The sequence below is a fragment of the Salmo trutta genome, chromosome 23, assembly GCF_901001165.1.
Source record: "Salmo trutta chromosome 23, fSalTru1.1, whole genome shotgun sequence".
NCBI classification, from domain to species: domain Eukaryota; kingdom Metazoa; phylum Chordata; class Actinopteri; order Salmoniformes; family Salmonidae; genus Salmo; species Salmo trutta.
In genome coordinates, this window is record NC_042979.1 from 41,791,389 (window position 1) to 41,806,761 (window position 15,373).

The 15,373-nt window shown below is 42.0% G+C and overlaps 1 protein-coding gene across 6 annotated transcripts in view; it reads right to left on the bottom strand.

Annotated features, from left to right (window-relative positions):
* The window catches only part of psd3l (pleckstrin and Sec7 domain containing 3, like), a 151,476-nt gene that overhangs the window by 41,366 nt on the left and 94,737 nt on the right, over nucleotides 1-15,373 (bottom strand). For all 6 annotated transcript variants that reach the window (XM_029710365.1, XM_029710364.1, XM_029710366.1 and 3 more), the window contains one exon: nucleotides 14,355-14,444. In XM_029710365.1, coding sequence (XP_029566225.1) covers nucleotides 14,355-14,444 — 90 coding nt within the window. The remainder of the gene's footprint in view (nucleotides 1-14,354; nucleotides 14,445-15,373) is intronic.

Here is a 15,373-nt window from a genome sequence, read left to right on the forward strand (position 1 = left end):
TGACACAGATTAAGATCTGAGAGCCAAGTAAAACCCAAAACTAGAGTTTGTCACAGGAGCACTGCCAGTGAGAGATATAAACTATGGTCCAGTTTGTCATGTTAACTAGATAATGAATATTACTGTGGCCCCAGTGTGTCATGTTAACTACATAATGAATATTACTGTGGCCCCAGTGTGTCATGTTAACTAGATAATGAATATTACTGTGGCCCCAGTGTGTCATGTTAACTAGATAATGAATATTACTGTGGCCCCAGTGTGTCATGTTAACTAGATAATGAATATTACTGTGGCCCCAGTGTGTCATTTTAACTCCATAATCAGTATTTCAGTAGTGGTTCAGTGGCCACCACAGTCCATTTGATTATTTTACGGCTAAATAATAATGTTTGCATTCTAAACCAATGAAAAATAGCCTACATAACCCCAAACAGTATTATAATCGCTATTAAGCCAAACCCCACCCAAGACTAGAAATTAAGTGTTCAAGAATGACATTACAAAAAACTTACATCAAAACAAATGAACTAAATATTTAGCAAAACACTGAGAAGAAACATGTTATGCGGGAGCAGTAAGCTAACAATCTAAACTGGGGTTGTGGATTTAAACCTTAATGACTGTTTTCTCAGCGCTTTTCACAGACCTAGACGATTGAGCGTGTGATGGATTGTTTCACCTTTTCATCCCGAGATCATGTCAACGACAGCCATGCCCCAGTCATTAAACCTACATGCACTTTATCTAAAAGGAGTCACAGAGGGATGCCCATCATATCTATGTTGCTGTGAAAGTAGATAGATGTCCAAAGTCACCCTCACACGACTCTTGGGAGAGCTACTGTGCCGGGAGATATTAGATAGATGGCTCTGCCCTCAATACTATAGTAATGTTTATGATTCGATGTGCCATCAATGTCCATGTCGCTACAGTTTCCTTCAATGCAATAAAGACAACATTTCAACTAAGTGCAGGGAAAAAACATTGCATACAACTATTATAACTGCATACAAAGTCTGAAATGCTACATTAATGATTATCAGGGCTGTAGTCAGGGGGAATTTTAGTGAGGTCCGGACAGACGGACGGACGGTTAAAAACAAATGTAATACGTACAGAGGAATCTGTTAGCAGAGAAAGTATTTGATGAATAAAATGATTTACAGAATCATTTCTGTTTCAGTTTTACAGCAACTATTCTGCAGTTCTACACATTTTGCCATCGGGTGGGAAGACATTTGCGCAGATTTAAGTTAATATGATACGCTATTTATACACACAAAAGTATGTGGACCCTCCTTCAAATGAGTGGATTCACCTATTTCAGCCACACCTGTTCCTGACAGGTGTATAAAATAAAAAAAATAAAAAAAGTTTGTTGTTTTAAATCGCACAGCCATGCAATCTCCATAAACAAATATTGTCAGTAGAATGGCCTTACTGAAGAGCTGTGACTTTCAACTTGACACCGTCAAAGGATCCCACCTTCCAACAAATCAGCTTGTCAAATGTTTGCCCTGCTAGAGCTGCCCCAGGTCAACTGTACTGTGAAGTGAAGTGTTACTGTGAAGTGGATAAGTCTAGGAGCAACAACGGCTCAGCCGCGAAGTGGTAGGCCACACAAGCTCACAGAACAGGACCGCTGAGAGCTAAAGCGTGTAAAACACTCACTACTGAGTCCCAAACTGCCTCTGGAAGCAACGTCAGCACATGAACTGTTCATCAGGAGCTTCATAAAATGGGTTTCCATGGCCGAGCAGCCGCACACAAGCCTAAGAACACCATGCGTAACGCCAAGCGTCGGCTGGAGTGGGGTAAAGCTTGCCACTATTAGGTTCTGAAGCAATGGAAACGTGTTCTCTGGAGTGATGAGTCACGCTTCACCATCTGGCACTCCGGCGGATGAAATTGGGTTTGACGGATACCAGGAGAACGCTGCCTTCCCCAAAGCATAGTGCCAACTGTAAAGTTTGGTAGTTTGGTTTTTCATGGTTTGGGCTAGGCCCCTTAGTTCCAGTGAAGGGAAATCTGAACACTACAGCATACAATGACATTCTAGACAATTCTGTGCTTCCAACTTTGTGGCAACAGTTTGGGGAAGGCCCTTTCCTGTTTCAGCATGACAATGCACGTGTGCACAAAGCAAGATCCATACATAAATGTTTGTCGAGATCTGTGTGGAAGAACTTGACTGGCCTGCACAGAGCCCTGACCGCAACCCCATCGAACACCTTTGGGATGAACTGGAATGCCGATTGAGCCGGGCTTAAAACTCAGTGCCCGACCTCACTAATGCTTGAGGTTGAACGGAAGCAAGGCCTTTTATTGTCCTCAGCACAAGGTGCACCTGTGTAATGATCATGCTGTTTAAATCAGCTTCTTGATATGTCACACTTGTCAAGTGGATGGATTACCTTGACAAAAGGATAAAATGCTCACTAACAGGGATTTCAACCAACTTGTGAACAAAATTTGAGAGAAATAAGCTTTTGTGTATATGGAACATTTCTGGAATCTTTTATTTCAGCTCATGAAACATGGGACCAACACTTTACATGTTGCGTATATGTTTGTTCAGGGTGTAAACCCTGGTATTGTACCCGTTTAAGGTGCTGATGACCCCAAACTGTCATCGCAGCTTTTGTGGATGTTGATGAGTGTCTGATTACATAAAGGGACGTTTGAGCGGCTCCTCTGTTCTCAAGGTCAGCATCTGAACATTGGTAAGCATGTAGGCTTAGTGACGCGATCCTGTGAAAACATTGTCCAGGGTCATAAAATGTTGGCCCAAAAACCTGCCCCTTTAATCCCCCTGATATTTGATCTCATTGTGTGCTCAGGGCCACAACAAAACCTCTTTCGATAGGGTTGGCCAGTATCCAGATTTTTATACCGTTCCTGTACCATACGGTATTACCAGCAGTAATACCTCTTTTCTTTCCAAAAACATGTCATTTTATCTTTCAAAGCACAAAACAAATTTAGGCAGCAGGGATCTTGATCCAGGTTGGGATTGATTATCTCTGCTGTAACCAATAAGCTTGATCTTGCCATCTAGCCGCTTAGATAGCTAGTTAGCAAACCAAATGCATAGCTGGAGCCCCAAGATATCATTTATTTGATACCAATAACAAGACAATGATGACCAATCCTGTGGTCACATCCACTAGACAGGGTTTATTAAGGCACTGGAGTGACCGACCGAGGCAAAATTCAATAACATCCTGTGTTGTCAGCAGGACCTATCTGGACTCCCTGCTAATGCAGAGGATATAGGGCCCTACCTTTCTAGAGCAAACACACATTCACAACAGCAGGCCATGGACTGGTGTGTGCCATCTAGTTATTACAGAGAGAATCTAGGGATCTACAGAATGAAGCTAAGGCCCCAATTTGATCAATCACAGAGAGAGAAATCAGCACTACGGGTTCACAGATATGGTTTCCCTCAATGTCTGCGAGAGGAGCAGATTGTGGGATAAATCGGTTTAAAACATGGTTAACACCTCCAATAGAGTAAACACATTCCTTCATCTGTGTTTGATTGAACAGGGGGCCATATGTTCTGCTTGTTCTTGAAAGTAAGATAAGAAGCCAGGTTAAATATTAGGATGTAGGCTAACTCATAAATGCCTATTCTGGTTGACGTGATACATTGAAATGCTACTGTAAAAGCCGATGGCTGGAAATTTCTGGAAAGAGTAAATCACCAGATAATTAGAAAACTTGCCACTTTGCACTTGTTTTCGCCCAGCCTTGACAAAATGTACCTTACCTCATCAAGGGTTACCTCAGCTCACACACGGTAGAGCTTAGTAATCACCAAATGGAAAACAATGCAGTGATAAAAATGAAGAAATAAGCCCCGTTATAAGCATTCAAACTGTATAGTGCAATTGATCAACTTATTTTTTAAATGTATTACTAGATTTTGAACAGCAGTTGACTTGGAGCTCTCTGTTCAATAAAAATCAGTTAACCATTCTTTCTAAATTGCATGTCTGGATTTAGATAATCTACTAAACCATTTTTTACAGTGTGAATTAAAGAATACCAGTAAAACAGAGAAGGCGTTGAAATAAATCTGTAAACAAAAGCCCTATTCACACAGGACTAGTATACTATAGAACGTTGGCTATGTATTTATTACCCCAGCAAGTCTGTTTTTACAGTGGACGAGTCGGGCCCGATTAGTTTACCAAACTGCCCCCTGTAATTCAATAGAATTTTTCTCATTCAAAATGGACCGTTATGACAGTAGTCTGGAGGCTGTTCTAGGTGTGAAGATCTTTCAACTTATCTAGGGATAGTCTATTACTGGCTTTTAGTTCGCCAAATTCAACAACAATGAATATGAACCATGAACTGTACGCAGATCATTTAATTAACTGATGTATTTGGAGATGAATCAATTCCACAGGATAAATATTATCAGAGGACCTTTCCTGAGAAACAGCAGGTTATTAGTGCTGAGATAATAACCTTCCTGTCAAATCTAAATGACTGACATGGCAGATTAGGACAGGATTAAAATGACAAAATGTGGTGATCTGTGCTCGTGTACATCCCGTCCGAATAGGGCTATCGGCTATGGAACGGAACGAAGACGACTCGTGCTGCAGACAATCCTGGCTTACAAGGTCATTATAACCTTGGGGCTAACTGAAGGAATGACATCAATGAGTCTCAGATCAACATGAAACTTTTACAGCATGTTAGTGATGAATCATAACTATGAAAAAGTCCATGAATATGAAACTGATCATTTCAAGGCAACTAGCCAGGTATGAAGGATTTTCATTCTAACCCAGCTACCGACGAGTCATTACATGAACAACTAAGCAAATTGCATTGACGAGCCGTACTGCACAAGTACCCGGAGCAAAATTAGACTACGTAACTGGAGTACATCTAGGCTATAAGTGGGATACGCGATACAGCTACATAGACGCTGTTTAATATTGCAAGAGACAGCTCCCATATTTCCATATGTATCCTCTTGTTTGACGATGACATGGAGCCTTTGGCCAAAAAGCGAAGGCAGACTGAAGGTTAACTCACGACCAAACAGCACGTCATGCTTTCTAATACAAGCCATTGGTGTCAGCTTTTTCCTGGACCAGAGAAGACTGCAGAACTACTGTTCCAATGACTTTCAGATGGTGACAGAGGACAAATCAACAGTGTGTAGGACCAAATTGCATTTGGATATTAGAGATTGATTCTCAGACACTGCTTCTGGGAATCTAATATTACGCTATATAACGCTTAACTTTGAAAACAGTCCAGAACACCATTCAATAGTTTTTGCATCTGGCCAACCTGCTCTACCTGTCTGAGTGTGCAATATACACATTCTAGTTTTACACAACAGTGAACTAATCTAGGGAGAAAGTATGTAACACTCCAGGAATCAACTCCATCTAGTGAGAACAAATTCAGGGATATTATGGACCCTTCCATCCAGTAGTAAGCATTTCAAAAGCGGTAGAGCTCCCTTAGGCAAAACAACCATGAAGGAAAATATACTCAACCCTGACCCATTTGCTAAGCAGAGTAGAAGAGACACACTACAGGATTTGTAGAATTCAACTGACCGACACTCACTTATACAAGAGACTATACAATTTGGTCCCTTCGAAAACAGCCACACAAATGGAAACAGTTGTTTAGGGCAAAAAGGTCTTGAAACTTTAGTGGATTCGTTACATTCATCCAGTTGGTAGAGCACCCAGGTTTCTTTGAGCAATGTACTAAAAAAAAAAAAAAACGGTTACAATCACCAGCCAAGAAAACAGCTGGTTGTACACATTTTAGAGACAAAGTACAGCCAACATATTTCTGTGATTCAAGCTTTAGGTCTGAGTGTCAGTTTCCCCTCCATCTTTTCCAGATTTCTTGCATGACCATAAGATCAACTACAGATTTAGTAAATAAAAACTCGAGGTATTTATTTTATTTAACCTTTATTTAACCAGGAAGGGCTCATTGAGATTTAAAATCTCTTTTTCAAGAGCGTCCTGGCCAAAATAGGCAGACTAAATGTAGTGGTTTGGAGGCTGTCATTCAATTTAACATCATTCTACTGCCCTAAATTGAGGTTTCAGCTGTCGGCCAAGACTAATCATCCTTAAACCCCAGACAAGAATCCTCAACTAACCTTTACTCAACTCCATCAGCACGATGAACTCATGATTTTGCAAGGGCTTCGCATCATTCAAATTTTAGTAGGGGAGGCGACATTTGGGCCATAGACTTGCCCTAAACTGGTAAAGAACTTTTGTATGTCTTAAAGGGGCAGTGTTGTATTTTGAGGCAGGCTTGAATAAGCTAATTAGCCAATAGGCAGAGAGCAGCATAATGTGTCTGATTCTCTGTAATAATGGTATGGGAATAATAATGCATCTTATTTTGTAAAGTGGTTTCTTGCATCAAACACCACAACATTTTCAGTCACCTTGTATGAAGGACATGTAGATAAACAGATTCATGTCAATCCCAGGTATGTTTGTTTTCCAAAAGTCTCATGGAATGTAGGCCTACATTTTACACCACATATTGGCTGCTACTGTAGGCTGAATGATATTACAGCTATTTCCATGTTAAAATGTTGCTCAGTGGCAAAACAAATTGAGGGAACATTGCTTCTTAGTATATTTACTCATACATCTCCCCCAGAACATAATCGAGCATCTGACAATTCTGCAAGATTTTAGTTCTGGGTGTCTGAGATTAAGATGACGCTGTCGACATGTTAGGATTGTACACTGCCAAATGTCTCCACTTTCTGTACTCAGCTGCCTAAAGACTCAAAACACCAAGAAGCCAACACTTAACATTCGGCTCTGCCTTCTAAATGTTATCCACCCATGCAAGCATTCATATTGTAGGAGTCATGCTGGAGCCTGTGTTGGCCAAGCTTAAGGGAACGCTACCTCTGCTTACATAAGCTGATGTTTTGCTATGCACCAAGTGCCAATGGGTAAATGCAATATGAGGCATCTTGATTTACATACAATGGCTATGCTTGAAATCCTCACAACTCAGGTTACATTGTCTTTCTCATTAATCAAATCGCTAACCATAGCTAAGTCAAATGTGTTTACTGTTTATCTGATGGGTCAACCTTTAATGACAAATGGCAGAAAACTTCAGGAGCTAGACAATAAGGTACAGTGGGACAGTAACCGGAAGGTTGCTGGATCAAATCCCCGAGCTGACAAGGTGCCCCTGAACAAGGCAGTTAACCACCCACTGTTCTCCAGGCGTCGAAGACGTGGATGTCAATTAAGGCAGCCCCACACACCAATCTGATTCAGAGGGGTGTGGAAGACACATTTCAGTTAGACAGCTGACTTGGTATCCCCCTTTCCCAGTAGGCTTAGTTTATAGGCCATGAAATCTCCAGAATGAATAGTAATTTAATCTTCCATGTATCCTAAACCCTTTTCCAAGGTTGTAATTACAGCAAGTGAACTACCTGAAGATTGGAACAAAAACGGCTAGTGTGGAAATTCATATTCAACCAATCACATTTATAAATGGCTGAGCTAGATCCTTCCCACATTGTTGAAATGTACTTAGTCAAAACTACTAACTATACTGTAAGATTCCTATTTTGACAAAACTACAATTGTAAAATAACATAACTATGATTTAAACTGAGATGTGATACATCTAAACTTCCATTAGTACACTGCATACCGCTTTTGATTATTTTGTGGTATAAAAATGTAGAGAACAGTTTTTTTCTGATCAGAAACAGAAAACTTAGGGACCTCCACTTCATAGTATCTCAGGGGTGTATTCAAACCAAACTAGCATCTGGATCCAAAAGATAAGCGCAAAATGTCAAGATAATGCTGCTTATATTCCTTTTGTTAAACAGTGTAAATATTGGTTTGTCGTACGCATTTTTAAAGGGTGTACATGAAACAAGGTATCATGGATAAGGAAACCGTCACCAGGCTCCATTGTACTGTTTTTCAGTAAACATTTTATGACCAAAAAAAATATGAATTTTAAAACTAATAGTTACAAAAGTACTTTTGAACTTTTTGTATGTTTGGTATTCTGAAACAATGGACTGATGTCACTTGGGGAACCAGTCAAGCAACTGCAGCATATTACATAGCAGAGGCCATAGAAATAACTGCAGCATATTACCATAGCAGAGGCCATAGAAATAACTGCAGCATATTACCATAGCAGAGGCCATAGAAATAACTGCAGCATATTACCATAGCAGAGGCCATAGAAATAACTGCAGCATATTACCATAGCAGAGGCCATAGAAATAACTGCAGCATATTACCATAGCAGAGGCCATAGAAAAGGATGAATATTTTTTATGAAATCGACAATTCTGACATTAGGCAATGGGCTAAGATGGACTTGCCTATTCATTTGGAAAGTATTCAGACCCCTGGACTTTCTCCAAATGTTACATTACAGCCTTCTGAAATTGATGAAAAATTGGTGAGGGAAATAGTCTCCAACTTCAGCGATTTTTGCAATTCGTTCCAGTCACTGGCAGCAGAGAACTGGAAGGAAAGGCAGCCAAATGAGGTGTTGGCTTTGGGGATGATCAGTGAGATATACCTGCTGGAACGTGTGCTACGGGTGGGTGTTATCGTGACCAGTGAACTGAGATAAGGCGGAGCTTTACCTAGCATAGACTTATAGATGACCTGGAGCCAGTGGGTCTGGCGATGAATATGTAGCGAGGGCCAGCCGACTAGAGCATACAGGTTGCAGTGGTAGAAGGTGATTTAGTAACAAAACAGATGGCACTGTGATAAACTGCATCCAGTTTGCTGAGTAGCGTATTGGAAGCTATTTTGTAGATGACATCACCGAAGTCGAGGATCGGTAGGATAGTCAGTTTTCCTAGGGTATGTTTGGCGGCGTGAGTGAAAGAGGCTTTGTTGCGAAATAGAAAGCCGATTCTAGATTTGATTGGAGATGTTTAATATGAGTCTGGAAGGAGAGTTTCGTCTAACCAGACACCTAGGTATTTATAGTTGTCCACATATTCTAGGTCGGAATCGTCCAGGGTGGTGATGCTAGACGGGCACGCAGGTGCGGGCAGCGAATGGTTGAAAAGCATGCATTTGGTTTTACTAGCGTTTAAGAGCAGTTGGAGGCCACGGAAGGAGTGTTGTATGGCATTGAAGCTCGTTCGGAGGTTTGTTAGTACAGTCTCCAATGAAGGGCCAGAAGTATACAGAATGGTGTCGGCTAAAGGCTATCAAAACTGGTCGCCTGGAGCATTGGGGACAAAGAATAAAAGGAGCAGATTTGTGGGCGTGGTAGAATAGATTCAGGGCATAATGTGCAGAAAGGGGTATGGTGGGGTGCAGGTACAGTGGAGGTAAGCCCAGGCACTGAGTGATAAGAGAGGTTGTATCTCTGGACATGCTGTTATAATGGGTGAGGTCACCGCATGTGTGGGAGGTGGGACAAAGGAGGTATCAGAGGTATGATGAGTGGAACTAGGGGCTCCATTGTAAACTAAAACAATGATAACTAACCTAAACAACAGTATACAAGGCATATTGACATTTGAGAGACATATACAGCGAGGGATAAAGTAATCACAGGTATTGATTGGGAGAGCTAGCTAGACAACAACGGGTGAGACAACAGCTGATCAGCTAAAACAACGACAGGTATAATGGCGATGACTGGACAGAGAGGGTCGGTTAACTACACACAGAGCCTGAGTTCGCGGCTGGGGCCGACAGATAAACAAACAGAATGGAGTACCGTGATTAATGGACAGTCCAGCAGGCATCAGCTATGTAGCCAAGTGATCATAGGGTCCAGGGGGCAGCAATAGATGGAACAGGGAAGCCGCGGTGTAGTCGCAACTACGCTAGAACGCGTGCGACACGACGTTTAAAGTTAGTAGCCCGGGGCTAGTAGAAGCGTCTGCTCCGACGTCCGACGGAGGCCGGTTGGAGGCACAGCGGATGGAGTATTCGTCGGCAGACCAGTCGTGGTGGTGCGGCAGGGCACCGTGTCGACAAAGGATCGAAGCCAGATGGCGAAAGAGGTATTGTAGTTGTATAGTAATTTAGTTTGCTAGCCAAGAGATGCGCCTGGCTCACGGCTAACTGGTGCTAGCTTGGGGGCAGGGGAATTAGCTACTATAGCTACTCGGTAGCAGCGGTGATCCGGTACCAAAGTCCAGAGCTTACGGCGAGGATCCGGTGGAGTAGTGGGTTCTGGCCGTGTTTGGGTGGAGTCCGGGTGAACAACTGAGTAGGCCGGGAGGTGGGCCTCAGGGATAGCTTCGGTACTAGGTAACTCGGTGGGTGCTAGCTAGCTGTGAAGATCAGGAGTAATGGTCCTGGGATTACGGCAGGAATCCGGCGTTGTAGTTGAGAGACAGTCCGATACTGGTAGGCTGGCGATTACTATCCAGGCTAAAAAAAAAGGGCTGGTATCTGTGCAGAAGGTAAAGGCCGCTAGCAGTGGCTAACAATGACTAAATAGCTTGTAGCTAATTAGCTGGTTAGCTGCTGATGGCTATGTGGTTCTTGCTATAAGGTCTAAAAATTAAAAAATAATAGCAGTTCTGTATCACATTGGGTGAGGCAGGTTACCGGAAGGTATAATTGAATTAAAATGGAAAAGCAATTGAAAACAAAATTGAAATATATACGAAAAAAGACTGAAAATACAAAAGTACACGAGAGAACGTACAAAACACGTCTGCACTGCTACGCCATCTTGGAAGAATATGGAGGAAACCTGGTACCATCCCTACGGTGAAGCATGGTGGTGGCAGCATCATGCTGTTGGGGTGTCAGCATGGAAGGAAAGATGAACGGAGAAAAGTACCGAGATCCTTGATGAAAACCTTCTCCAGAGCGCTCGTCCAACAGGACAACGACCCTAAGCACACAGCCAAGACAACGCAGGAGTTCTGAATGTCCTTGAGTAGCCCAATCGAACATCACCGGAAAGACCTGAAAAATAGCTGTGCAGCGACACTACCCATCCAACCTGACAGAGCTTGAGAGGATCTGCATAGGAGCGGGAGAAACTCCCCAAATACAGGCATGGCAAGCTTGTAGCGTCATACCCAAGAAGATTCAAGGCTGTAATTGCTGCAAAAGGTGCTTCAACAAAGTAATGAGTAAAGGGTCTGAATACTTATGTAAGTGTGATTTGTTTTTAATACATTTGTTTGTTGAATGAACATCCCCTGATCTATACATCCCTACATCTCATATTTGACATTACAAAAAGGACAGTTATGATATGACAGCTGGCATGAAGGGAACATTTAAGTGATGAGTATAAAGGCCATCTATCACCCTATCATAGGACATGTACATCTGTAAATTATCCAAAATGGCCTTTTGTCATAGAAAATTTTTTTTGCAAAATACTTTCATAGGATAGCAACGACATAAAATGCTAAACGTGAATAATGTTTGCCGTGCCAGTACACTCAGTCTCATTCATTCATTCATTCATTCCTATGCCACCAGCTTAGCGAGTGGTTTCCCTAGTGATTTCTCTGTTAACGCAGTAGTTGTATTTTTTAAATGAGGTGACGACAGATGACTAATGGTTGTGAATAGGCTACAGGGTGGTCTGAGTTTTAGAACCGTTATTTGGCCTGTTAACATGTTTCACATATTCATTTAAAAAGGACATTTTAAAATGTTTTAATATGGCCACCAATATTGATAAATTAGGGCCGGAGTATTAATAGGGGGGTGAACAAAATATATGTGTGGTTGCAAAATAGATAAAATGTGAATATTTTAGCTTGTCCTTGACATTCCAGAGCAATAGGACAAAGTTAAGAAAACAGATTACTGCTCTGCCAGGTTGAAAGATATCTGCTAGATCAAGTACTTCTAGTCTTTATTTAATGTCTTGCGTCACAGTGAGGCACTGCTGTTTTTGATGTTGTTATCTGATAATTGGCACTCGATGCAGGTGCATTTGTCACCAATATGTAGGGGGGGGGGGTCTGTGATTCCCAAGCATGAAGCACCTAAAAGGACAAAGCCATCAATCAATATCCTCAGAGCAGTTATGCCAATTTCTCTCCAGGATATAGCAGAGCTCGTCTCAAGGTCGTATAATTGCACCTTGAACAACCAATTATTCATAAGGAGGCATCCACGAATCAGTAAAAAAATTAAAAATAAATAAATAAAAAGTACAAATCTTTCTATTTTCCACAACCAAAATGTCCAATGTCATGGACTATACTTGGCATTGTATTGTTACTATACATACACTACATGACCAAAAGTATGTGGACACCTGCTCGTTGAACATCTCATTCAAACATCATGGGCATTAGCGGTCTTCTGGTATTCGCCAAACCAAGATTTGTCTGTCAGACTGCCAGATGGTGAAGCGCGATTCATCACTCCAGAGAATGCATTTCCACTGCTCTAGAGCACAATGGCGGCAAGCTTTACGCCATTCCAGCCGACGCTTGGCGTTGCGCATGGTGATCTTAGGCTTGTGTGCGGCTGCTGGGCCACGGAAGCCAATTGCATGAAGCTCGCGACGAACAGTTCTAGCACTGACGTTGCTTCCATAGGCTGTTTGGAACTTGGTAGTGAGTGTTGCAACCAAGGACAGACAATTGTTACACACTATGCGCTTCAGCATTCTGCGGTCCCGTTCTGTGAGCTTGTGTGACCTACCACTTCACGGCTGAGCCGTTGTTGCTCCTAGATGTTTCCACATCAAAATAACAGCACTTACAGTTGACCAGGGCAGCTCTAGCAGGGCAGAAATTTGACAAACTGACTTGTTGGAAAGGTGGCATCCTACGACAGTACCACGTTGAAAGTCACTGAGCTCTTTAGTAAGGACATTCTACTGCCAATAATTTTATGGAGATTGCATGGCTGTGTGCCGTCAACAACTGGTGTGGGTGAAATAGCTGAATTCACTCATTTGAAGGGGTGTCCACATACTTTTGTGTATTTATTCATCTGAAATGCAGAAAATATATCTGATCTGAAAAGATGCACAAAATGTACAGTAATTCATGTCAGAATTTTGTAGACGAAACAGTACAGTCCCATTCTCTACAGAGCCAAACTAGAGCCATGAAGCAAATTCCCAAAAGACTAAAGGAGAAAGAGAAGCTAAGATGACTTATCCAAGCTGGCACCAGGCGATGCCGAGGAGGCACAGTGAGGGCATTTTGCTTTGCCTGGAGATCGTCATCCTGCCCACCATTTGGCCATGTCCAATGCCAACGGGTGTTATTGCCAAACGCTAGTCGATGCAAGAAATTTGCTGTGAGAGCTAGGTGTGTGTTCTTTTTAATTAGACAGGAGGGGGGGATATCATTTCATTAAATGATGAACAGTGAGAAGGAGTCTTGGCAGAACATGCTAATTTCCTATTTTATTGGGCAGTGGAGCTTATGGCCAGCAGGGCTGTGCTCTGGTTCGCCCAGCAAGGGAGTAAGCTTTAGCCACACCGAGTGTGCCAACACCGGACATCTCAGAACGACCGTGGGAAGAGATTAAGCAGCAGGAAGTGTTGCTTTCTATTGGTGCAATATTGGCAGGTCACTGAGATTGCAATATTTGCTGACGGTGAAAATACTGCCGGTTCATTAAACTACAGTAACCATCGCCTATAATCCATATCCTCTTAGAGAAAATGATACCTAAAAATACTGCCGGTTCATTAAACTACAGTAACCATCGCCTATAATCCATATCCTCTTAGAGAAAATGATACCTAAAAACTGGAAGGCCCTCAAGTAAACAAAAAAGAAAGAATATTCAAATATGTCTAATGTTTTCGCAGTGTACTAACTGAAGAACTAGTAGCAACAAATAGTATGCATAGTTCGCCATAGACCACAGCAGCTGCCATAATATAAGTGGACTGTAATAGAACCTTCTATGCTTGTGTGGTCTGATGTTTCACTTTGAGGCAAAGTCCCAAGACCTTTATACCCAGTCTCCAATGACAGAACCTAACTAGCACTAATTAATACCAGGGTAGAACGTTTGTCATTCGGTTGTAAGTCATTCAGAATATCAGGTGAACAAATATCAGGTTAACGTGGGCTGAATGGCCGAGGCAAGTGCTCTCTGACAGCTGAAGGGATCGGATTGTCATTGGAACAGAGTGGAGCTAATATCGCGTTTTGTGTTACCTGGTCCAATAGAAGTCTCCTCTTTCACATGACAGGCCATTGGACCAGTCTATCCACCATCTTGTTTCACTCACGCCATTGAGGCCCTCATTATTTTACATTTGAGGGCTTCCAGACATGATCCTCCATCACTCTTACACAATCAATGGCAAATTATTGAATGAGGCAAAGCAACAGGACCTACCTTTAGGAGCTCTCGGGGGAAATCTTGTCCTCCATTTAACCCTTCCAGGTTATTGATGAATTCCTGGCATGTCATCTTCTTCCCGATATTCTGTAAGGTGTAGGAAACATTTATTACTGGGACGATGGGAAAGGAGCATCAGCCCGAGGCCTTGGTTAACCCTATCAACATTACACAGTCTGAACTTATTGACAGGTTAAGGGGGTCATGACTTACTTTATGCAGGAAGTAGAGCATCGTCTGCATTCCAAAATAGTTCCTGACCCGAAATACAAAACTAAGTGGATAGGTGCTACATTCATGGCTACGTCAAACTGAGCTACTATAAATTTGGCATCATCCATACATTTGTCATGTAGAAAAAGTCAGAATAAGCACCAAGTCCAGAATTCTAATACGGACATCGGGGGTATACGGAGGTGGGAAAGTGGCATCTTATTGAACTGGAAGATATAAATCACTTGGCTCCCATTAGAAAAGACCATTAAGCTTTTTGCTCTGAGGCAGTAAGTAAGTCGCTGGCTGGATAAGAGTACACTTGGGGGAATTTTAAGTCCCGACTGAATGTAGGTGCAATCAAATACCATCTTTACTCGATACATTGGATTTAATTCAAATAACCAAACGTTGTAAAAGAAAAGTTACAAGATCATTGCTGCGGCATAGTATATCAGTGGGTTTTAGAGGAGGTACCTACGGTGCACTAAAACTAAAAAGTTTGGACATCATTATTAACTACTACAAAAAAATGACCTACATTATCTGGTACATCATTGTTGTTCAGTATGTTCCCACAATGCACCACAATGAAATCCCAGTCTAAAACTAAACTCCATTAAAGCACTCAACCAAAACACGCTGGTACCCTACACTCATGTCAAGTAAGGGGTCTGTTTCCCAATGGAACCCTGTACTACTGTCTCTCAGAAAGTAAGGGGTCTGTTTCCCAATGGAACCCTGTACTACCGTCTCTCAGAAAGTAAGGGGTCTGTTTCCCAATGGAACCCTGTACTACTGTC